The sequence below is a fragment of the Galeopterus variegatus genome, unplaced genomic scaffold (assembly GCF_000696425.1).
Source record: "Galeopterus variegatus unplaced genomic scaffold, G_variegatus-3.0.2 Scaffold1437, whole genome shotgun sequence".
Taxonomy (NCBI): Eukaryota; Metazoa; Chordata; class Mammalia; order Dermoptera; family Cynocephalidae; genus Galeopterus; species Galeopterus variegatus.
The window spans coordinates 59,907-83,717 of NW_007727548.1; the positions used below are offsets into that span (position 1 = coordinate 59,907).

The 23,811-nt window shown below is 60.6% G+C and overlaps 1 protein-coding gene across 1 annotated transcript in view; it reads right to left on the reverse strand.

Moving 5' to 3' along the window:
- Positions 1-15,012, reverse strand: part of SLC9A3 (solute carrier family 9, subfamily A (NHE3, cation proton antiporter 3), member 3) — a 17,043-nt gene extending 2,031 nt beyond the window's left edge. Inside the window, exons 1-15 of the mRNA XM_008576982.1 lie at positions 14,874-15,012; positions 14,020-14,322; positions 10,737-10,897; positions 8,344-8,422; positions 7,664-7,841; positions 6,731-6,951; positions 5,912-6,114; positions 5,319-5,408; positions 5,162-5,232; positions 3,352-3,481; positions 2,209-2,324; positions 1,436-1,565; positions 1,017-1,193; positions 862-934; positions 383-496 (exon numbers count right to left, since the gene is read on the reverse strand). Coding sequence (XP_008575204.1) covers positions 383-496; positions 862-934; positions 1,017-1,193; positions 1,436-1,565; positions 2,209-2,324; positions 3,352-3,481; positions 5,162-5,232; positions 5,319-5,408; positions 5,912-6,114; positions 6,731-6,951; positions 7,664-7,841; positions 8,344-8,422; positions 10,737-10,897; positions 14,020-14,322; positions 14,874-15,012 — 2,185 coding nt within the window. The remainder of the gene's footprint in view (positions 1-382; positions 497-861; positions 935-1,016; positions 1,194-1,435; positions 1,566-2,208; positions 2,325-3,351; positions 3,482-5,161; positions 5,233-5,318; positions 5,409-5,911; positions 6,115-6,730; positions 6,952-7,663; positions 7,842-8,343; positions 8,423-10,736; positions 10,898-14,019; positions 14,323-14,873) is intronic.
- Positions 15,013-23,811: the final 8,799 nt, after the last annotated feature.

The window sequence follows — 23,811 nt, forward strand, 5'->3', positions numbered from 1 at the left end:
CGACGAGCTGCTGAGGCGGAAGGGCGCCAGGCGGCGGAGGTGGCCGGGAGAGTGGGGGATCTGCACGCGGGCCCGCTGCGAGGGCACCACGGCCTCCCCGGGACACAGCCAGGGCGGCGCCCGGGCCAGGATGCTCGGGGTGGGGTCCTCGTCCGGAGAAAAGACAGGGTTGTCAATCCCTAGGAGAAAGGACAGGGCCGGTCAGAGCGGCGGGGGAGGGCGCGAGGGAGCTGCTGCCCCGCCGGCACCTGGCGCTGTGGCTGCCACCTGCAGGGTCGCCCGGAAGGTCAGGGTCACGTGCCTGTCAGGTCAGAGGCCCCCCACCCACGCGCAGCAGGCGACTCCCCCCACCCTGCCGAGGGTCACCGTCCCCACCGCTCACCCGTGGGGGAGTCCGACGCTGTGTCCTTGGTGACGTTTGCCAGGAACTCGATCCCGCCATTGGTCTCCTCAGCGTCGTAGTTGGGGGCTTCCTCGGGGTCTGAAAGTTCTAAATCTGGTTTTGGGGGATACGCAAGGGAAACAGGCTGGCTCCAACGCCCCCCACCTGCTCCAAGTGCACCCTGAGGGGCTGTCACTGTGGCCACCCTGACCCAGCAGCATCTGGGCAGCCCCGAGGACGGCCGCGCGGGGGCAGGCTGGCAGAGTCGCCCCGGGCAGCTCCTCAGCTCACTCAGCCATGCCCGGCGTTCTGTGGTGGGTGGCGGGACCCTTGCTGGGAGGGGCAGCTCTCTTGTGGCCCAGTCATGGTGAGGACATGGGACAAGGGGCCATGGAGCGTCTCTGAGGTGCTGTCCGCCAGCACGAGGAGGACAAGTGCGAGGGGAGGGTCCCCGGAGGACAGCCGCGCCCCCGCCGCACCTTTGTCGCCGAGGGGGAAGCTGTGCGCCAGGCTCTCCGTGGGCAGCTTCCCGTTGGGGATGCTGCTGTTCCTCTGCGGACAAGCAGAAGCCACTTACACACGCGGACACGCGCCGCCCCGCCGCCACCTGCCACGCGCCCGGCCGCCGCCTCACCCGCTTCTGCGCGCGCTCCCTCCTGTACAGCTTGGCCGCCTTCTTGTTCTGGTTGACGCCCAGCTTGGCCGACTTGAAGGACTCCAGGCGCTTCCGCATGGTCCTGTGGAAGATCTCCTTGTCCTGCTTCTCGTCCTCGTTCGCAGCTAACCCGTGCCGACTGTACAGGTATTTATACTGGGGGCAGAAGCCACAGGGGCAGTCACGGCGGGCGGGGACACGTGGGCCCCGGTCACCCGAACCTCACGTCCTCCAGCCCCCATTCCGAGCTGAACACAGGAGAGGAGGCAGGAGGACGGGCTCTGGGAAGGGTGCCATGTGGACCCCCACCCATACTGTGCAAGGAAGGGCTCTGGGCAGACCCCCACCCCCAGTGGACAGGAGGGGCTCTGGGCGGGCCCCTGCCCTGCATGGCCCACCTCCTGCCGTGGCTTGTACAGGTACTGCTGCAGCGTGTGGTGGGTGACCATGTCCTCGGTGTCGCGGATGCTCCGCCGCCTCTGCTGCAGGGACTGCATGTCCAGACACACTGCACTGACGTTCTCCCTCCTGTGGGGGGACCACGCTGAGCCCATGGAAGCTGCTCAGTGGAGTCTCCCGCCCCCGGCCCTCCTTCTGGTCGGCATCTGCCCTGGGCGTAGGCACCTGTACACCAGGACACCTGGACTCCTGGCTGGTTCTTCTCCCCAGGCCTTCCTGGCCTCCTGTTTAAGGTTGTCCCCTTTTGGCCCCCTCTTGACCCGCCCCCTCCGAAGCCCTGGCTGTGAAACAGGGGATGGGGAGACCCGTGCCCACTGTCTGTCCCCAGCACCTGGACAGGAACTGGCCATAAGGTGTGGAGCCAGGGCCAGCATGGGCAGCAGGCTTGAAATCCAGGAGCAGTGCAGGCATCCCGTGGCCGGGTCAGAGAGACCGGCCTGAGCCCCGACTGCTGCCTGCCCTCCCTCCGTCCCTCCCTTCCGTCTTGCTGCCTCATACAGGTGGATTCGTGCCCCTCCCTCACTCCATGCCTCCCCCTGGCATCCAGGGTGGGAGCCCCACTGGTCCTATTTATGACTCTCAGCTCCCCCAAGGGCCTGGGGAAGGTGCTGGTCAGGGAAGACGCCTGCCCATCTGTAGGCTCCCGGGTGGTGGTGAGAGACGCCTGGGAAGGGGCCTCCTCCGGGGAAACGGGGCGAAGGTGGACGCGTACAGGAGGTAGGAGACAGAGGCCTCCACCACGGATGGCCGTGGTGTGCTGAAGTCCACGTTGACCATGTTGTCGGTGCTCGGGGAGCGGATGAAGGCCAGGGACCCGCGGCGTTCCCCCTGCAAGGAGGAAACGGCCTCTTCACCAGACGCAGAGTGGCCCCGAGGCCCCCGCCCACAGGGAAGGCACCGAGTGGCCGGGCTAAGCGTTTGGGCTGCGCAAGCCCCAGTGGAGACGGGAATTGTTTTTCTCTGAACGGACAGAAGTTTCCAGGCCTGCAACTGGCCCTCTGTGTGAAGGTCCGTGGGGTTTGCACAGACCGCCTCCTCCCTCTGCGGAGCAGAGACCCACTGCAGGACCCAGGGTGCCCGGCTCACCAGGCTCCGCCACTCAGGGAAGGAGCTGTAAGCTGCTACAGAGAAGTGGAGACCCAGCAGCTGGGCCACCAGCCAGCCCCCTTCCCCCTTCCTCAGGGCCCCATGAGACTCCCCTGGCCGGGCCACTGGGCCAGAGCTCCTTGGGGCAGGCCTGAGCAGGTGTCTAAGGCTGAGGACCACCTGCCACAGTGGACCTACTCTGGACACCGCTGTGGCCGTGGGGCCGGGTGGGGACGGCCTGGCCCTGGCAGTCTCAGAGACTTAGGGGCAGACCCATTTCCCTGAAGAAGGCAGGGGTACTGAGGACGCAGGACAGCCCTGCCCACAGCGTGTCCATGGACCAGGGAGATGTCCCCCTGCTCCCCTTTGTGTGCACACGTGTGTGCTGTGTGCATGTGCACTTGTGCCTGCGCGTGCTCCCAGCCTACTCCCCATCCTCTCCTATCTCAAGAGGAAAACATGGGAGCTCAGGGTCAGAGGGCCTGCCCAGCCCGCAGACCCGCCAGCCTCACACTGTGTCTGATGGAGTCATTGGGGCGCTGTGCCTCAGTTTCCCCAAGTGATAGGGAGTATAACCCATTCCCAGGTATCGGAGGACCAGTGAGCCTCCATCATCAGGAGCTGCCAGCACCGCCTCAGGGGTATGCTGGGGTGCAGGGCCCCCGCTGCCCCACCCGCCCACGCCCTGGACCGCATTGGCGTCCACGTCCGATGTCCGTGTCTTGCTTCAGCCCCCAGCCCCAACAAAGACAAGTGGACGTGCTGGTACCTCCGCCACATAGCTGATGGCGTCTTTCAGATTCAGCTCATGGAAAACATTCAGAATCCGATCACGAGACTTTTGAGCTGACCTTCTCATAAGGATTTTGCTGAGGAATTTCCTGTCGAAATTGGACCACCTGGGGGGACAAGCGGACACAATGTCAGCCCCTGGCGAGGCCTGGGTCCAGGGGGAAGAGGGCGGGGTGGGGTCCCCCCCACGCAGAGATCAGGAGTCCCCCAGGAGTCAGCCACGACCTGCAGGAGCATCCCTTTCTCTCCCCTGAGTGTTACCTACTGTGACAGCCCTAAAGATGGGTGTTAAAATGAGAGAAACGACTTCACCGCACCGCCTCCTGCTGTCCCGCCACTCTGTGCTGTTTTCCTATTTAGTGGCCGTTGTCATTCGAATGTACATATAGCTGTCTAAACAGTTTCTCCAGTGACCCCTAATCCTCCAGAAGGTGCAGAGGACAGGGCCGGGGTCTCGGGACACAGGGCTCTGGCTGCAGTGGGGAGGCACATTCGAACTGCACAGAAGGAAAGGCCGGGGAGGGCGAATCTCTGAGCTCTTAGACTTAGAGGGAACGAGCCGACCAGAGCAGGTTTTCTTAGTCCAGCAGTTAGTATGTTCACTGGGTATTCAGGTCAGAAGGGGACGTGGGCTGGTCACACTTGAAGGGGCACTTCTGGGGCACGGGGCAGGGGCTTCTGTCCTTCCTGGAGATGGATGGAGCGGCCAGACCTGGCCCTCGGGTACAGGACTGTGAGACCCTCTCGTGCAATCGCACCTGGGAGCGGACAAGGCTCCTTCTCTACCGAGTGCACCCAGCTGGTGGCCTCGTCCCCCCACGGAGCCGGGAAGTGCAATGACGGGTCGCTTTGCTTGGGTTCATTTTCAGCCTCACCGAGAAGCTGAAGCTAACTTAGGCTGTGCATTCTGAGACCCCCCAGGAGGCGGGTCTCTGAGCCCTTCAGGACAGAATCCCAAGAACCTGCGGTTCCACTTGGTGAGAATCACACGGCCGTGACTTCCTCATCGGACACAGACGGTCATTGCACAAGACAGGAGCGGGAATTCTTAAGTGCTTTAGTTATTAGGTTACTATAATTTTAAATGTTAATTATAAACATTATTTATAATAAAATATAAATAGACTGCTTCAGTTTCATAATCACACGGCCGTGACTTCCTCATCGGACACAGACGGTCATTGCACAAGACAGGAGCGGGAGTTCTTAAGTGCTTTAGTTATTAGGTTACTATAATTTTAAATGTTAATTATAAACATTATTTATAATAAAATATAAATAGACTGCTTCAGTTTCACGGACAAAGTAATTTAAATGTTGACTGACACTACCACATCTTTGTCTGTTAATAATATGGAGGAAATTATCTGTTTTCCGTGTTTCCAATTCCTGCATGCTTTAATAATGTAGAATTCACTGGGCCACAGTAAAAGGGCGTCTCTGCGCCCAGGAAGCCCAGGGGGACATGACTGGCTCACTCAGTGCTCCCTGCCCACTGCTGGAGTTTACTTTTCTTTTCCATGTGCCAGCCCCTGTGGCCTGGCCTTGAAGACACAGGGGCCCTGACCCGGTGCCCCCCAAGTATCAGGACCAAGCCCGGAACCCAGACAATTTAGCTGTTTTGAATGGAGGATTCCTCTAGAAGCTGGGCTGTGTGACATTCCCAGCACCTGCTGGTGGCCCTGTGCACACCCTGCAGCCCCACAGCCCAGGGGTCATTGGCTAAGGGGGGGAGCACAGCTGAGACAAGCACCCCACAGTTTCCCAGTTTCACTCCAGCCACGTACTTATCTCTGAGATAATTGTGTCCGATTTGTCCCGAGATGTCCTCAATGGCAGAGAGGATGTGGTCAAAAGCCTTTTGGAGGAGAGGAGGTCAGTGCCCTGGGGCGGCCAGCTCCTGACACCGGCCCGCGCCCACCCGGCCCTGTATGCTGTGCCTACCCGGCCGTGCAGCTTCTCGTTGAGCCTGGGCTCCCGCTGCTCACTCCTCTTCACCTTCAGCCATTGCACCAGTGGCTTGATGGTCAGGCCCTACAAGGTGGGGTCTTTCTGACCCTGGCGGCCACGGCAGGACCCCATGTCCCACTGGGGCCCATGGAGCCCCACGATGCAAAGGTCAGAACATGCACCCTGAACCACCTACACCCACTGGGGTGGCCCCAGGGTCCCAAGTGGCCCTGCCCGCCAGCGGTCATGCCGACGCCCCAGCAGTTTGCTCCTTTGATTCGCTAAAAGCAGAGGCAAAGTGGGGCACGTCCCTGCATGTCTGGCTGGTGCCAAGGACACACCAACAGGGCTTTGTACACCAGCGACAGCAGGAGGGACATTTAGGACAAATTGTGCTATGTCCCCTGTGGGGCCACGTGAAAACCTACAAACTGCTCCTAGTTACTAAAATTGTAAAATCCAATTAGGGTCTGGAGCCTGGAAATCTTGTCCTAAAGTGCCAGGTGGCTCATGCCGTGGCAGGCCGTGAGCGGGATCCGCATGGTGGGGCCACGTGGGGGTGGGGGTGGCACAGGTGCCGGGCGCACCTGGAAGATGACCGTGAAGAAGACGACGATGATGGTGGTGCTGACAAACAGGTTCTTCTCCTTCACCTTTTCCTGGTCCAGCAGCACCACGAGCGCATAGGCCACAGCCCCACGCAGGCCACCGTAGGACATGACCACCTGGTCGATGATCTCCAGCTGCACCATGCGGTACCGGTTCAGGATCCACGTCTGGAGGACGACGCCTGCAGAGCGGCCAGTGCTCAGCCCCACCAGCCACAACCCGTCCTCCAGCCGTCCCCAGGACGGTGCGTGCTGGCCAGGTGCATGGTGCTGAGGGCCGGCACCCTCCTGAGCACAGTCTCCCCACACCATGTCCCTCAGTCTCATCCAGCTGGAAGCCTTTCTCCAGCCTCTCAGGCCACAGGTCCCACACACGCCAGGACCTAAGCAGCCCCCGCGGTCAAGGTATCTCCACACCACGCTCTGCACAGGCACATGTGGGCAGGTGGTGACAGGTGTCTAGCTTCCCAATGGCATTTTTCACAATCACAAGCCCCCATGTGGGGGTTACAGGCAGCAGCAAGGCCAGGACCCACCCCAGGGCAGGGTGTTTCTCCCCAGAGCCCTCGAGTGGCTGCCTGCAGGACTTCCAGCTCCTGCCTTACTGACCCTTGCCTGGGTCACATCCAGAGTGAGTCGGAGGAAGCCAAGTGGGCTCTTTCTGGGTTCCAGAAACGTCCACCCTGGCCCCAGGCCCCACCGTCTGGTGCCCTCCTCTGCCCTCCTGCAGCACCACCCCTCAGTCTTTCCTGGGGGACGTCCCTGGTCCTCATGGCCACAGCCCATGCCCCGCCTCACCGATGGCCCGGTACACGGAGATGAAGACCAGCGTGAGGAGCACGAAGGCTGTGTTCCACGTCCAGATGAGCGGGTCCACGGCCGAGATGCCCAGGAACATGAAGATGATGGTCTCAGCCCCACTGGCCAGCATCTTCATGGTGTAGCGCACTGTGGTGGCCGACTGCTCCGAGATGTTGGCCGTCACGTACTTCTGGCAGCAGATGCCGCAGAAGGTGATGCTGTAGAGTGGGGAGGGCACCTCAGGGTGGGGCACAGGCAGGGTGGACCCAGGGGGCCAGCCCGAGGCCCCCTGCCCATCCCTTGCTGGTCCCCTGGAGGCATGGTGGCCCTCTGCATCCGGAACGCACGTCCTCCCCACTGGCTAGCCCCTCGCCATGTGAACTCCGTGCCTCCTCCAGATCAGTGCCCCGAGCAGGGTCCGTTCTGCTGTCCCGGCTCCCAGCGGGCCTAGTGCCCTGGATGCAGGGGTCCCATGCATCTGTCTATGACGCTCGCATGGTCTGGACCGCGAGTGGGCTGTGGGGCCAGCGGCAGCTGTCACAGGCCGGGCTGTGCAGTCTGGTGGGATGCTCGGGCGGCTCACTGCCGCCTGCCTTAGAGCACAGGCAGCTGCGGACAAGGACAGCTGACACAGTGTTTCTGGAAACATTTCTTGAGGCCTCGCCCATGAGGCCCCTCCCCCATCTCTCAGAGCAGGCGCCGCAGCCAGCCCAGGGAACGTTCTGTGGAAACGCCAACTCCTTATTTAAAAATGGAATAAATCAAATTCTTCACCCACGATGAATTTCCACCCAGCTTGGGGAAGGGCCAAGCGGAGGTGGCTGGAAAATGCTCTGAAAGGTTGTGCTCCGCCGCTGCGGCAGCCCGCCTGCCCCGTCTGCTCACCCTGGCACCCCAAGCAGCCCATGCCTGGGAGAACAGGGGACTTACGCCAGGATGGCCGACAGGGACAGCATCTCGGACGTCAGGTAGGACAGGTAGGAGATGACAAAGACAAAGCCGGGCTCGATGATGCGCACGTGCTTGGTGAAGCGGGTCACCAGCGAGAGCAGGAAGGCGAAGACGATGCCCACCAGCGTGCCCCCCAGGCTCACCACGAAGAAGGACACTGCAGGACAGGACGTGGCTGCGGCGATGAATGGCCCTTTGTGGCCCACAGCGTGGGCAGGGCCGGCCAGGGACCTCCCCCTCGGGGGCACCACAACCTCAGGAAAGGAGAGGTCGAGTCTCTGCTCTCAGAGCCAGACTGTGCTGGGAACACGGGGAGAGGACTGTCCCATGGCCCCCAGGACCCCACCCGCCATGGGAGCACCACCGCGACGAACAGCCTGGGGCTGGGACACTGTCTGCTGGCCTCATCCCTGCCCGGTGAGACGCACAGGCCCCCACGGTCCACGTCCAATCATGTTTGTGAAGTGCTCTGTGTAGGGACTGTGTGCAGAAGGGCCCATCATGGCGACTCTGGGAGGAAACCCCTTGTCCTTTGTGGGACGTGGGTCCCAGGAGCAGCAGAGGCCCAACGATCATCCAAGTTCTAGAGTCGATGCGGCCGCCTGCATGCCCCTGGCAGACCCCTGCGGATGGGCTGGGTAGGCCCTGCGAGCACATACCTATGCCTTTCACACAGTCCACGCCAGTCACGTTGTCACTGCCCAGTGTCACAAAGGATTCAAATACGTTGTACAGCACCTGAGCAGACAGAGAGACAAGCCAGACACCCGGTCAGACCTCCACCCATTGCGGCCCGGGCCTCACAGGACTTGGTCCGAGTGTGGAGCCTGTGGCCACTGAAGACTGTTGGAAGGAGAATCACTACAGGGCAATAGTGACGGACAGGACAACGCCAAAGAGGAGCCAGCAGGGGGACACGTGAGACAGGAGAACATTCCGGAAGGGGCTAGAAGCTTCAGGAGCAAAGCTGGCCTCTTCCTACTCTTAGCAAAACAGGGGCAACCACAAAGGTATAACCTGCCACGTTTTCATGCTCAATGTCATTTACCAAGACACACCAGAGTGTCACTTTCAGTGACTTTGCCACCATGTGGCCTCTAGATTGTGAGATCGCACCCTTGCAGTCTTTGCGTGTTGATGTTTCAACCTTATCTCATCAAGATGTTGAGATAAAAAGCCCAGAAACCTTCTCCTGCACCAGAGTGTGTGGAGACGGCCGTGTTTTCTGAGCCTGGCTCTTGCCGAGCAGGGGCCTGCGAGGGGCTTCCTGGGCAGCTCAGCTCCCTCGTGGGAAACCCGCCTCTGTGCTCGCGGATCTGGGCAAGGGGAGAGGGGATGCCCAAAAGGCTGGGCGGGTGAAGCGCTTATAAAGGGCACGCACAGCAGTCTTCAGTTCACAGGTGGGGTGTCATGGTCACTGAGTCCTGGCAGGGCCCTCAGCGGGGCCGCGCATCCTTATGAAACGTGCTTGGGAGGAGACTGGACCTCACACAGGAAACCACTACGCAGGAGCTGTCGCTGTGCTCCTGATTAAGCCTCAAATGAACCCTCAAGTCCCTCTGAGCACATCCTGTCTGCTACGTAATGGAAGGGATCTGGTGCAGCACGTCCTTGGGGTTTTTCACTGTCCTAAACCCTAAAGGAACACGAGAAACTGGAGAATTTCTTAGGGAAGCCGCAGGTCCTTCCAGGGGAGGAGAAAACCAGCCACAGGCTCTTTGGGCGGCTGTGTCCTGCTGTGTCCTGCTGTGTCTGCAGAGTCCTGGGGGGTGGAGATGGAGGGAAGTGCCGGGCCTGGCCCAGAGCCCGCACCCCTGTGATTGTCACTAAGGGGACTGTGCGGGTCCACCAAGTGATCTAATGACCCATGTCCACGAGGGGTGAGCCCCAGTTTGGGGACGGGTTTTGAAACTTGCCCGTGGCCACTGTGAAGTCCCACATCCCGTGACTCTTCCATTCACTTTATGTGGAGCGGATGTGGACTCGGGGCCTCTGCACCCGCCCACGGGACCGGATGAGCTCCCAGGACACCGCCCCCCACAGAAAACCCACAGCATCGGCGGGAGCTCCGGACACCGCTCAACTTTCGGGCCTCTGCACCCGCCCACGGGACCGGATGAGCTCCCAGGACACCGCCCCCCACAGAAAACGCACAGCATCGGCGGGAGCTCCGGACACCGCTCAACTTTCCTCCCTTAACTCCAGTCACGGGCTGCACTGTGCCCTGCAAAATTCACGTGTTGATGTCCTAACCCTGGGACCTCAGAACGTGACCGTGTTTGGGGACGGGGCCTTTGAAGAGGTGAGGAAGGGAAAGGCCCTACTCTGCTGTGACTGGTGTCCTAAGAAGAGGACATGAGGACATGAACGTGCACAGAGGGACGACAGTGCAAGGACACAGGACGAAGATGCTGGCTGCGCACCCTGGAGGGGCCTCAAGAGGAACCAGCCCAGACTTTGGACATGCGCCTCCAGGGCTGTGAGGGGACAGCGGTCTGTGTTTCAGGCGCCCCGTCTGTGGGTCTTTGTTACGGCAGCCCCCATGAGATTTCGTTGCTTGCTTATTTGTCTATTTTTTAGGAAATCAGGGGTGGTGGCAACAAGTGTTGGTCCAGAATTAAAGACCCCTGTCCTAGGGAAGGGGAACACGGGATTTCAACAGTGACAGCATCGGCCCTAGAGGTGCGAAGTAGGCAGGTCTAAGAATTGTGCCAGGAAGGAGGAAAGAAGTCTAATGAAACCGCCATCCCCAGTCGGGGCGGGGGGCAGATGCGGGGACACCACTGGAGAGGAGCTTGAGCAGGGACCGCCAGACGCAGGAGGCCCTCAGCCTGCAGCGGGTCTGAAGGCCGCCGTGCTAACTGATGCGGGGTCTCCTAAGTGGCCGTGGCAATGCCATGACGGGAAGGCCACTTGCGGGCAACGGACTCCTCTCTCTGTGTTCCAGCCCCAGGGACACGGGCGGTGCCCCGGGGCCCTCTGGTTTTGCCACACGGTGGCTGCGTGTCCGCTCTGCAGCCCGCCTCAGGAGCCCTGCCCCTCGCCCACTCACCACAGTGACAGCATCATTCAGCAGCGACTCTCCGAAGACGATGATGAACAGGACTTCGTTGACATGGACCTCCTCAAACACGGCCAGCACGGCCACCGGGTCCACGGCAGCGATCAGACTGCCAAACAGGAGGAAGTCCAGCAGCCCGATCTGCAGCTCGCCTGCAGGACAACGGGACACGGGGAGGCCGCTGGGCCCGGCAGGACCTGGTGCTGGCGCTGCCCAGGGGAAGGGGGAGTGCTGGGGCCGGGTTGCAGGGAAGGCCCCGAGGCATCACCCAGGACCCAGAGAGGAGCGAGGCCAGGCCCGCGCCCCCAGGGGAGAGCTCTCGCTGCTCCAGCTGGGCTTGCCGGCGCGGCCCTGGGTCCGAGTGCCTGCTTCCCTTCCCTGGCCCCCACAGCCATTCAAGGAAGGGTGGTTGTGCCCAAGGGGGGCCTGCCCTGTCTGGCCAGCCCACCCTCCACAGGCAGATGAGGGGCCCAGCCCTGCACAGCACAGCCTGAAGAGAGCCAGAGCCCCTCCCCAGGGGTCCCAGTCCAGGGTCCACCTGCCCTCGTGTGTGGCTGCAGATGGCTCATGTGTGCAGGGCGAGGGGCCTCCTCCTGGGGGGCTCCTGGGAAGTGACGTCCCACCCAGACTCGGAGGAGGAGGGGTGGGGCAGGCCTCGCAGGAGCAGGACAGGCCACCGGGGGCTGCTGGCCGAGAAGGGGCCGAGATGGGCAAGGGCGCACGGCGTGTGGTGTGTGGGGGTGGGCAGTGCGGGGGGCCTGGGAAGACACAGGTCAGCTTGTAGACCCCGCCCCCGGCCGCGCCCTCCCTCCTGCCCTGCTTGGTGGCCTCCTGGGCCCCTTGCTCCCTGCGGTCCTTCCCGATGGTTCCCATTCATCGCAGGTTTCAGACTTCGAACAGGCCGTATGCAGAGCCTGCCGTTTCCCTGCGACGGCCTCTGTTGACCTTCAGGGACAGCATGTGATTGCATGTGGTCACGTGTACGGGCCCCTGTGGGGCCCCGTCCTGCCTGCTTTCAGCTCCCGGAAGCTCAGAGGACAGGGGGAGGGGGGCTTCCTGCTGCCTTCCTGGCTATGAGGAGAGCATTGAGCCCTGTCCCCAGCCCAGGGTACCCAAGTAGACCCTAGGAGCCCAGGTGACAGCTGTGGCCTCAAGACAACCCCCAGGGGCCGGGGCTCCTGCTCTAAGTCCCGGGCTGGGGCAGAACCTGCCCGCTGTCCAGGGCCACAGCTCATGGAGGTTTGTGCCTGTAACAGTGAATGGTCCCCTGGGAGAGGGCAGGGGACCACGGGAGGGGATGGTCATCTCTGCAGGACTCGGCCCGAGTTTCCTGGGAGCTGCTAATCCTTGCAGCCCCGAGCCAGCTCACTGCAGCTGAAACAGCCGTGGATGCTGTGAGTGCCAGCTTCCGATGCATTAAAGGTTCAATTTGGAGTGGGACCCTCACACCAGGCTTTCCGTCCCCAAACCGTCTCACAGTGGAAGTCATGCAAGCTCTACCAGGCCTTCTGGACGCAGTCCCCTTCGAGGTCAGTCTTTAAACGCTATGGTCTCCCACTGCCTCTCACTGGACCTGGCAGACCCGGTGGTACATTCCGGAAATCAGTGGACTCTGAGCAGCAAGGGCAGCCTCGAAGCGTCCTGCGTCTGCTGAACTCGAACTTGCAGGCAGCGGCCTTTCTCGCCTCGGTCTGGACAGTCCATCACCGACCCTGCCAGTGAGTCTAGTGGACCGACATGGGGCTCACGGCTGCCAGGCTGTGTGTTCTGGCCTCTCTTCACCTCGGAGACCTGTGGCTTCACCCACCTGCGGGCCTGTGCTACCCAAACACCTGCCTGGATGACCGCTGCCTGCCTGCGGCCTGGCCAGGCTGACCCTCTGTGGTGGGGTGAGCCCAGCCCCATCGGGCTCCCGGGACAAGACAGGCTTGCTGGCAATGGGCGTGCTCTGCTGCGTGACCTCAGCTGATGGCCTGCCTTGACCGCTGGGTTTCAGGGCTGAGCCAGGCTTCAGCGTCTCTGTCCCTGGGGGAGCGGCCCTGCCTTGCGCTTGACAGACGCAGTGCCGCTAAAGGACGCATAAGGCAGTTGGAGGACTGGGTCAGTCGGAACCCAGCCAGCTGTGCCCTGCGATCTGTGGAGGCCAGCACCATCTCGGACCGGGGCCAGGGGGGACGGCTGTAAGGATGCTCTCAGCTCCACTGTGCAGGCTTGTGGCCACCACACTGCAGAACATGCCGGACTTTGGAAGGAGCTGCTGCTGCCAGCCAGATCGGTTCTCAGCTTCTCCATGCCACCCTCAGAGCAACACAGGGTCATCCATGGCAGGAACTCACAGGTGTCACGGGCTGCCAGGGGATGGTGAGTATGACCTTTGAGGAGCCGTGTCATCGTGGCATGTCCCCACCACCTGTGGCATCACCCATGCAACTAGTGACACCACATGCGAGCAGGCGCCTGAGCTGTGGTCCATGCTCTGCGCGGTGGCCAGGAGCTTGCCCCTGGTGGGTTTCTCTGGGGAGGGCCTGGTGGTTGGTGCAGGTTGGCAGGGGCTCGCGGGAGCTCCCCAGGTTGAGATCAAGGTCCCGAGGGGATTCCTCCAATCAGGGTCCTTCCTTCTCGATGCTTTTCCTCGGTCACTAGGGGGTCAAGGTCAAGATTCATGTGGTGGGGGCTGTGCAATGCTCTCCTTTGAGCCCGGTGGAAAATTGTGGTTTGGGGTCCATCCCCGTGAGTAGCATTGGGGGCTGCGCAGTGCTGAGCGCATCTGTGTGAGGCATCGGGCGAGCCACCAGCCACAATCAGACTGGCCTAGCTCCCAGGGGCAGAGTGTGCCCGAAGCGCTGTAGCTGTGCAGGCAGCAGCGGCATGAGATGTGGTGGAAGAGAAGCCCAAACGCACGGGTGTCACTGGAATGTGTTTGGCTTTGCGATCATGGAGCTCTGGTGCCAGGATCCTCCTCTCTGTCCCGGGGACCTTGGTGGCTGACCCCACCTCCCACACGCCCCACCCACCGGCCAACCTGGTGGGAAGGGAATCCAGCCGCAGCAGGACACGCGCTCGGCCTAGACTGCCTGTCCAGATGCTCAGGGACTGGCTACTTACGATCTAACCCTTGCTTCGAACGTGCAGGGGGTGTTTAAGTGCACCCCCAGTGAGTTTCTCACCACCCAACACTCACCCCGCTTCGGTCTGTGTCCCGCACCCTGACTTTTGTCACACGGGGCAGTCCACAGCCCACTGCAGAGCCCGCAGGGGCAGAGCGTGCACTCACCCATCAGGCCGCTGAGGAAGACGCCGTAGAGGGACAGGCCAGTGGTGGCCGCGTTCCATATGGTGCCGATGACGGCGTACAGCAGGATGGTGCCCAGGTTGCCGAAGAAGAGCCGGTTGGGCATGAAGTAGCCGGCGTCCAGCACGATGGGCGGCAGCAGGTAGAAGAAGAAGACGGTGGGCGTGAGCGTGAAGGAGGCGATGTGGTCAGCTGCCCAGACGATGCCGCCCAGCACCAGGCCCAGGACGATGAGCAGCGCACTCTCGGGGACCACGCTGGTGACCTTATGGGACAGGTGGAAGACTGCGGGGGAGGGGGAGAGTCAGCAGGGCCCCGGACCCACAGGGCAGGGGAGACAGGGCTGATGGGCCGGGACCCTCCCTGTAAGGCCCCCATGGGACCAGGGGACAGGATCCTCATCCCGGGTCTCCAGGGGCACCTGCAAAGCCCCTCCCTGTCCATTTGCGAGACTGCCCACAGTGGAAGGTGGGCGATAACCCATGGACTGGGAGAACTCCTCTGGAGACTGAGTTACTCTCCCTATGGCTGGCACAGGCTGACAGTGCCCAGGTTGAGCACCGAACAGACGGGACTGAATCTGGGCTCTGCCACTGACCTCCTGGGGTCTCCGCATCCACACCAGTCGGTGCTTCCCTCCAGCCCCCACCGTGTGCTCCGGGAGGCCCAGGGGGTGCAACCAGACCCTTCCATGAGCCCTTGGGAACTGCAGGAGGACCTGCCCAGCCACCACCCGGGTGCAGGTTGGTGCCCTAGATGCTTCTCTCCCACCGCAAGCCCTCCTGCTTAGTCGGCCCCAGGGGGGCTCAGTGCTGGGGCTTCAGCTGTCCCCCCACTTTTCCACAGGGAGCCCTGAGGGCTGGAGAGGAGGGGGTGCATGGGCGGCAGGTACAGCTCCCGGAACAGAATCGGGGACGGGGAGGCTGCACCGTGGCTGACTGACAGAGGCCCAAGCAGGGTGCACAGTCGCCCCATGCCCCTACCTGGCCAACCTCCCCATGTCTGATGCATCTGGAAGCCACACGCTCTCCATCCCCCAATGCCATGTCTGGTGACGGTCCCTGAGGTGTCTGGAGCTTGCCTCATTTTCATACCCTCTGGAGGGACCCCCAGGGCGGCTGTCTGCCCCCCCAACCCCCTCTCCTAGGATCACAGCATCTTCTGAGGCAAGGGTCTCCAGCTGTCCCTAACAGGAACTAGCTCAATTCCACACACTGGAGCCTGCAGAGTGGACAGCGAGGCCTCAGGGGTCTCCTCAGCCCCAGCCAGCCTGTCCTCCACCTGCTGGGACCTTCGAGGCAGAGGCTCAGCCCTGTGCTGCTGTCACAGCTGCAGGCATGGACCTCTCGGGACCACGTCCACTTTGTTTCACGTGGACTCAGAAAAAGCAGGTCATGGGAATTGTATGTTAAGCCTAATTTCAAAGTAGTTGAAATGTCGACAAGTGAGGTCGACTCCTCTGGCTTAAGCAACACGTGATATAATTATCTTTTTCACTCACGGAGGTTCTGCTTATTAAGCCTTTGGCGTTCAAAGACAGGTTGTCTCCTGAGATAGCCAAGACCCCAGCGACGCGCAGCGCAGCATGGGAGATGGGAAGGTTCCCGACAGCTGGTTGCTGCTAACTCCGTCCGCCTCGGGAGAAGACTCTGCAGGCGAGACTGGAGGGGTGGCGGGGTTTGGGGGCTGTGTCCACTGGGTCCCCATCAGCCCCACCCTTCCTAATCAGGTGGCCCTGACTGAGTTCCTGGTCTCCTCCCTGGCCTGTTTCCTCACGTGTAATTACGGGGTTATTGCAGGATTAGGTGTTAGCTCCTGTGAAAGGCTCCCACACCCAGAGCAAGGAGGAGCCGCGCTGTCGTGTGGACGCCCCGTACCAGACGCTGAGGGCTGCACTCGCCGCGTGCAGGTCCGGCTGAGAAGCACAGCGCCAGGCACAAGCGCGGCCCCTGTGCCACCCCCGGCACCGCTCTACGGCCCCACCTTCGTGTCACCAGGAGGGCATCTGCCTGCCACTGCCTTGGCTGCTGGTCCGTGGACCCCATGGCAGGGGCAGATGGGTTACTGCTTTCCGGATCTGAGGCCCTGCTGGGTCCCTGCCACCCTAGGGTCTGCAGGCCCAGCTGTGCATCCTGCATCAGATCAAGGCTGTGTTCTCCCCTCTGGGGGAGTCACAGGTGTTAGGTGGGAGCAGCAGGGAGGCGCTGCCTTGGGGAGAAGTGTCCTTTGCAGACACTTGAGCTCACGGTTCAGGGCGGCCAGCCCCACATGACTGATGATGACCACACCACGCAAGGCACATGCAGCGGACAGCACCACAGAGGGGCCTCCCAGCATGAGGGGGCCATTTCTGCAGAGCCCCAAGGGCCAGTTCCCTGGAAGCCCTCGGGTCCTGCCCAGGGCTGGCTGGACCTTGGAGGTTTTAGCCCAGTCTAGCTCGTCAGCAGGAAAATATCTGGAGGGTCTGGGCTTGCCAAGGTTTGCAGGGATATGGGTGAGAAGGTCCCATCCCAGGCAGTGGGTGCTGCCACACACGGCGAGTGCCTGAGAGCCCCTAGCCAGTCCTCAGCAGTGCCTCGTCCCCAGGCCTGGGCACAGGACTGCTGCCTAGCAGAGGTGTCTCTCTCCTGTGGGCTCCACCTCCTGGGCCCTGTGGTGATCAGAGGCAGGCCTCACAGAGCTTTGGGAACAGACCTGGCTGTGTCGTCCAGCCCTGCAGGGGGAGGCCGTGTCCTCTGCACTGGGCCCTGGTGGCCACAGGCGCAGGGCAGCATGAGGCCTCCTGCAGGTCCTGGGCCCAACTCCAGACCCCAGGCTGGGCAGGTCCTCGGCTGGCCCAGGAATCTGTATCCCAAGAGCTCTGCGGCCCCTCAGGAGTCGCACTGTGGGGTCCTGCATGGTGGACTCTGGATCAGGAGCCTCCAGGTCACTTGTCAACGTCCACAGATAAGCCAGGTTTATCACGGTTGTTCTCTCCTAATGGGTGGAGAAGCTGGCCTTGGCGTCCAGGAGCTGTGTTTAGAAAGAGCCGGGTGGTCTCTGCCCAGGGCTGGCACTCTCCCTCTCCTGAGGGCCTGACCTGCCACCCGCTGCTTGAGCCACCACAGCTCCCCCGTCTGTGCAGTGCCCGCCGTCTTCCTGTTGTGAGGCACGGCTCCCTTGTCACTCACCCCAGCTGTCATTTTTCTGTGCACGGCCTGTTTTCTGCCTGTCTTCAGACCCTGGGCTGGGGCTTGCTGGTGTGGACCTCTCTGAGGATAAAATGCAGTGACCGAAAGAGACAGCATGTGCTGGCCAGGCGGGTGCCGTGGTCACAGGCCAGGCTCGGGAAGCTCAAGGAACCTCTGAACGTAGAAAGTTCCTGGCCTGAGGCCCGCGAGGGAGGGCCCCTCAGGCCATTCTGCTCAGGACTTTGGTCTTTAAGCCATAATCTCCTCCAAATTTAGAGATTTGCAGCAGATCATAACAACTGTGAAGACCTTTGACAACCGTGGGGCCAGCAGGTCAGGGAGGCTGCACGGAAGCTGCTTATCAGAGATGGCAGCAGTAACAAAACTTTGCACTTGAGGAACTCAAAGGCTCCTCGGCGCTATCAGCGAACCCTTCGCGCATTCCTGCGCAGCAGCTGGTTACTGTAAAACCTCACTAATCTGGAGCACGGTGGGTGAGGGACAGGCTGACAGGGACAAACGCTCCTGCTCAGAAGTAAGCCCCGAAAATCCACAGCAAAGAAATAATTTGAACTTTTTACTCTTTCGGAAGAAAAAAATACGTAGACACGTATGAAGTGCAGGTGGGCAGGTGGGTGTTTCCGCCTCTCGCCAGCGCGATGTTGGAAAGACACCCTGGAACACACTCCTTTTCCACAACGCGGGCGTGTTGGAGGGGGTTCCGAAAAGCGTGTGGAAGGCGTGTGCATTCCCCGCACCGAGAGCTCACCTGTGTCCTCCTGCACCTGCCCACGTGGCCCGGGCAGGCGCGGCCTGCACCTCTTGGAAGATCTAACCTACCCTTTTCTTACCGTCAGTGAGGGCTGAGCACCTCTTCCCTGAGGAAGGCTCCCTTTTCTTATGGACACGTGGCTCTGCACATGCTGGAACACTCGAACCTGTGCTCGTGTCTTCAGGTGCGGGCGCACCTCCGTCTGTGACTGTCTGCTTCGCTTATGCTGCTTTGGTGCATGTGACATCTATTTACACAGTTAAGTTTAATCAGTCCTTCATTCTATGGCTTCTGAGTTTTGTGTTATGCTTTAAAAAGCCTATTCATGGGGCCGGCCTGGTGGCGCACTGCTACAGTGCGCCGCTTGGGAGCGCAGCGGCGCTCCCGCCGAGGGTTCGGATCCCACATACAGACCGGTTCCCGCTCACTGGCTGAGCGAGGTGCGGGCGCAACGCCGAGGGTTGTGATACCGTTGCCGGTCCTGGTCCGGTACGGACGCGACACTGAGGGTTGCGATCAGTTGCCGGACACGGAAAAAGACAACAACAACAAAAAAGCCTATTCATGTTTTATGCTAACCTGTTGTTATTTATGCTTTTTAAAATAAAGGCANACCGTTGCCGGTCCTGGTCCGGTACGGACGCGACACTGAGGGTTGCGATCAGTTGCCGGACACGGAAAAAGACAACAACAACAAAAAAGCCTATTCATGTTTTATGCTAACCTGTTGTTATTTATGCTTTTTAAAATAAAGGCATTCAATTTAATTTTACTTGAATTCAATAAAGAACATATTTTAAAAAGGTTGTGAAACAGAAGGCCCTGCTCAGCCTCACAGAGAAAGCACAGATGTCTGCTCCCGACATCCCTGAGCCTGAGAGTGGGTCCTGGCATCCCTTAGTCAAGTCATTCCTCCTGCTTGGACAAGACTGTGTCCCAGGAGCGCAGGTTGGTGCTGCCCCTGCTCTTTAGCCATGGCTGCTGTGTTCCCGAGTCCTCCCTCGAGGCTGGGGTCCCGTCACGATTCGCAAACGTCGGTTCTCTGCCTCTGGTCTGAACCGAGCCTGCCGGCTCGTGTTCTGGACAGACACGCGTCCCTGCACCCTTGAGTGGCTATGGCTTGTGGCCTCTGGGCTCCAGGAGTGCTGGGGAGAAGGCTCTAGTGCTGTCACCATGTGGCCCAATGGTTTGTCCATTTTTCCCGTCTGGCTGTCAGAAGAAACTGTCCTCATCCTTGAGCACATCCTTGCAATGAGAATGTATCTCAGCATCGATCGTTCTGCTCTCTGGTGACAGCGGGGACACCCTTTCAACCTGCGGCTCCTGTTCTTCCACCACTTCAAGGAAACCTCTCGAAGCTTCCTGAGTCCCCGGCCCCCGCCCAGTGGCCCGAGAGGCAGACACTGCTGGCTTTCCCGGAGCTCACGGCTCGGGCGCAACTGCACCTCCCCCGGCCCGAGTGGACCCGCCTCGACGGCATCTCTGCGGCTTCGTCCAGGGTCGATCAGCGCTGGCCGTGCCGCTGGTGTCGCGCCTTGGGCGTCTGCTGGCCCTCACCTGCGCTCTCCCCTCTGACCCTGCGTGGCTCCTGCAGCCCCTGGTGTTTCTCCCTCGGACCTAACATCATTTGCTGGCTCTTCACTGAGCATCCCTGTCCTGAGTCCCGCCACAAGCACCTGCATCCAGGGACGTGTGTTCTGATAACTGCTTCTGTGCTGCTAGGCCCGTGGGGGCTTCTCCTCTGTTTCTCGGGCTCCGTTTTGCCCCGGGCTGGGCTGTCCCCACCCTCCTCCTTTCCCGCCATCCAGGAGTCACAGCAGCTGCCCGGCCCCTCTGCACCTGCGCGTGCCTGACGTGGGCGCACCGTGTGGACTTTGCTGTGCTTTCCCGTGCGGGGGAGAGGCCTCCCGCAGGCCCAGGCTGGGTTTTGGGGGCTGGACGCTGCTTTCTACCCACTCTCCCAAGGCCTGGGACTCTGTAGTGGGCAGCGGGGAGAGGCCTCCACAGGGACCTCGCTGGACTCACCTAGTGTTGGCCAGCAGTGTGGCCCAGGTCAAGGCTGTGCTGTCCCCTGGGTCTCCAGCCCAGCCGCCCTCCCTGGTGCCACAGCAAAGCCGCTCCTCGATTACTTGTTCATCTCTCTGGCTGGGGACATTGCACTGGGACTGGGGTTGGGGGAGTCTCAGTGGTGGATCTCGTTTTCATGTTCACCCAGAGGCCAGTGGTCTCCATGGCCGGCAGGAATTTTCAGAGAGTGTGTCGCACCCGCCAGGGACTGGTCTGGTGTTCCGTGACCTTCCCACGCACCCGTGGCCACCTCCCAAGCAGCAGCTGCACTGTAATTAGCTAATTAAACTGAAGACTCCATTAATTTTAAGTGGCAATTTGCTAGTGGTTCAGCAATTAAGTGCATGATGGGCGTCTCAGGAGTCAGGGAGCCAATTTCCTGCGCAACGTGCCCTGCGGCAGCCAGTCCCTGCTGCTGGACGGCGTGGGGCGCCTGGGACTGGCCTGGCACAGGGGCCTAACCCGGGCAGGGCTGTCCACACTCACGAGGAGCACGTGATGCCCGGCCCAGGCCCGGGAGGCCGAGGCACATGTGGGCTCCTGGCAGGGCCCCCAACCCCTGAAGGGCTGAGTCATTTCGGGCAGCGAACGTACTTCCTGCCATGGTCCGCACATTTTTAGGATGGGTGACAGCACTTGGGCTGCAGGGTCACAGGCCACAGGGTCACAGTGTGGGAACGCTCTCACACACCGGCCTTTCCCCCTCCTGTGCCTTCTGTCCACCATCTCCAGATACCGCCCGATGGCTTCTGTGGGTCCCTCTAGTATGACAACCGGCCACTCATACTCCCAGGGCAGGCTGGGCCTTCGGGAAAGCAGGGAAGGTGGGGAGGGCGACTGGTGGAGCCTGAGAGGACAAGCGGAGGTGGCCTCGCTGCTGTCCCCCTGCACGCCGCTTCCAGCTGGCCCAGCAGCTCAGGCCAGCTTGGCCACGGGGCTGCCATAGTAGCATGGAAGGAGCCCAGCCTCCTCCTCAGAGCTGCCACTCTGGCCCCACATCCAGCCACCATGTGGGGAAGGCACCGTGTCCTCAGGAGCCAGGCTCAGGGCGGCCGCGATGCCGGAGGCAGGTCTGCAGCCCCCGCACTCACATCCTGAAGTCCCCTGAGCTTGCTGGGAAGGGCCTGGCCCCGTCAGAGGACGTGGGAGGCCTCACAGAGAATAAGGGCAGAAGTGACAGCCACTGCACCCACGGCCACCTGCCCGGGCGGAGGCCACCACAAGTCTGCGACAGAGCGTGTGTGCTGCCACCGGGCCTGGGCGCACAGTCGCCAGAGCCAAGGCTGAGAGGGGCTCTGTGGAGAGAAACTGCCCTCCCGAGTGGCTTCCTCGCGGGAACTCAAACTCCACTTGCACGTGAGAGGACGCCGGTGCCCACGGCCAAGACAGAGGGGACCGCAGCAGAGACGGGGATGGGGGTCTCTTTAGAGGACAAAATAAAAGTATGCCAGGAACGAAGAGGCCGGGCAGGAGCCGGACAGGACGCAGCGGGGCCCTGCATCCCCCCCAGGGTGGTGCCTTCCAAACTCCACGACACGTGTGAAGGGACATCCCAACCCATGCATCACTGATCGCTGAGGCCGGGAGAGTCACAGCCAATTAGGCACAAAATGGCACAGCCGCTTGATGGCAGCGACAGGGCAGCAGCTTTTAGTCCTAATTACAAAGCTTCTGGTGGCAGGGAAAGGTCGGGTGGGTGTGGCAGACCAGCCCTCGCTGCAGCAGCACCAGAAAGAGCTTTGCTGGCCACGCCGGGCCCAGGAGGCACGTGTGTCGCCCCCGGAACACAGCCTGGGGGCCTGCTCAGGCTGGGGCGCCACCGCCTCCAAGGATCTTTCAAGGTGACGAGCAGATTTAGCTGAGTCCACTCAAACACAACAGCACAGTAAATCCTCTGGTTTTACTTTAACAACACACAAGCCTTGGCAAATTTAACCCTGCTTGATGACAGGAACCAGACCGAGCAGTAAAGACCTGTTGTGAGAGAACAGCAGGCCCTCGGTCAACGCAGAGACCCACCTCCATGTGTGGGATAAGCTGGTCGGGACCAGGTGTGAGACGTGGACACGCACAGGCAAGTGGACGTGGTGCACACATGAACACACATGCACACACACAGAGACATACGTACTCACACACACAGACACGCTCACACAGACACACATACAGAGACACACGTACACTCACGCCCACACTCACAGAGGCACAGACACGCAGACACGCAGACAAACGCAGAGATAGTCACACACAGAGACAACCACAGGCACACACAGAGACACACATACACACTCACACAGACACACACACACATAGAAACACACTCACACAGAGACATGCACTCACATGCATAGACAGAGACATACACACAAAAAGACATACAGATATGCACACACACGTACAGAGGCACACATACATGTACAGACACAGTCACACACACATTCAGACACATGCACTCACATGCACAGACACACAGACACACAGACTCACACAGAGACACATATGTACTCACACAGAGATACAAACACACAGACACACAGACTCACACAGAGACACATATGTACTCACACAGAGATACAAACACACAGACACACAGACACACACAGAGACACCCATGGGCACACCATGGGGTCCCCACATGCTCTTCCAGGACAGGGGCTGCGATTGTCTTCCCCTCATGTCTGGCACAGCTGACCAGCCCACCCAGAGTAGACCCTGTTCCTCTGCCCTCAACACCACATGGCTCACCGCTGAGCTGACTCAGCACCGTGCGAGCAGTTACGGTAGAAGTGTCAGCACCGCGCCCCGGGCAGGAGGTACAACTGTTTATGGTGTCCTCCTGCAGCCTCTGCACATGTTACCTAACTGACCCCCACCTCCCGCCCGCGAGCCATGCTCCAGCGGCGAGCCCTGAGGTCAGTGCTGGGGAAGTGGAGCCCGGGCCCGGACTCTCCCGGCGGCTGTGCAGAGAGCTCCCTCCGCAGCAGCGCCTGCTGCCTGCACGAGGAGCTTTGCATGGCATTGGGAGCAACAGCCCATTCAGGACAATCAGAACTTGTTAGCTTTTACATTGAAAGGTGAAGATGGCTAATAGCTTCCTTGGTTTCAAGCCATGTGGTCCAGACAGACAGGAAGACCCTGTAGCCCTCAGTCACTAGCCACTGACCACTCAGGACGTCCTCCGGGCCCTCCCTGGCTGGAGAGGGCTCCAGCCCTGAGCACCTGTGCTCTTGCCGCGGCTGGGAGGACTCCTTCCGGCTGTTGGGACCTTGTGCTGCTGCTCTGAATTGCTTTATATCCTCATTGCCAGTCACCTCCCTCTTCCACAGCGTCTTCCAGACTCATGTGTAGAAAGCATTGCTCACACAGGCTTAGGTGTAGCCTTCACAAAGCCCCATGCTTCCCTGTGACCTAAGTCAGAACAAAGTGTCCTCTGAGGTTGGGCTAGAAAACCAAGAAGAATTCAGTGGACAGCTGTGGGGGGGCCTGGTCGCTACTGTGGCTCCCGAGCCTTGATTAGGGCAGGCATATGAGGAAAAGCAGAAAACGGAAGGATGGAGTTTCAGATTCATCTTCAAGCACCAGAGAGACCCAGGGGTGCCCTTTTATTTAAAATAAAACCCTCATCCTGTTCAGAGGCATCTACCCCAGCTGAATCCATTGTAGAACAGGCAGCACCACATGCAGGTGTTAATAATATTACACACAATCATATACCTTAATAACAGTAAGTAGCAAATGCTTATTAGCTGAGTTGATAAGTGCATG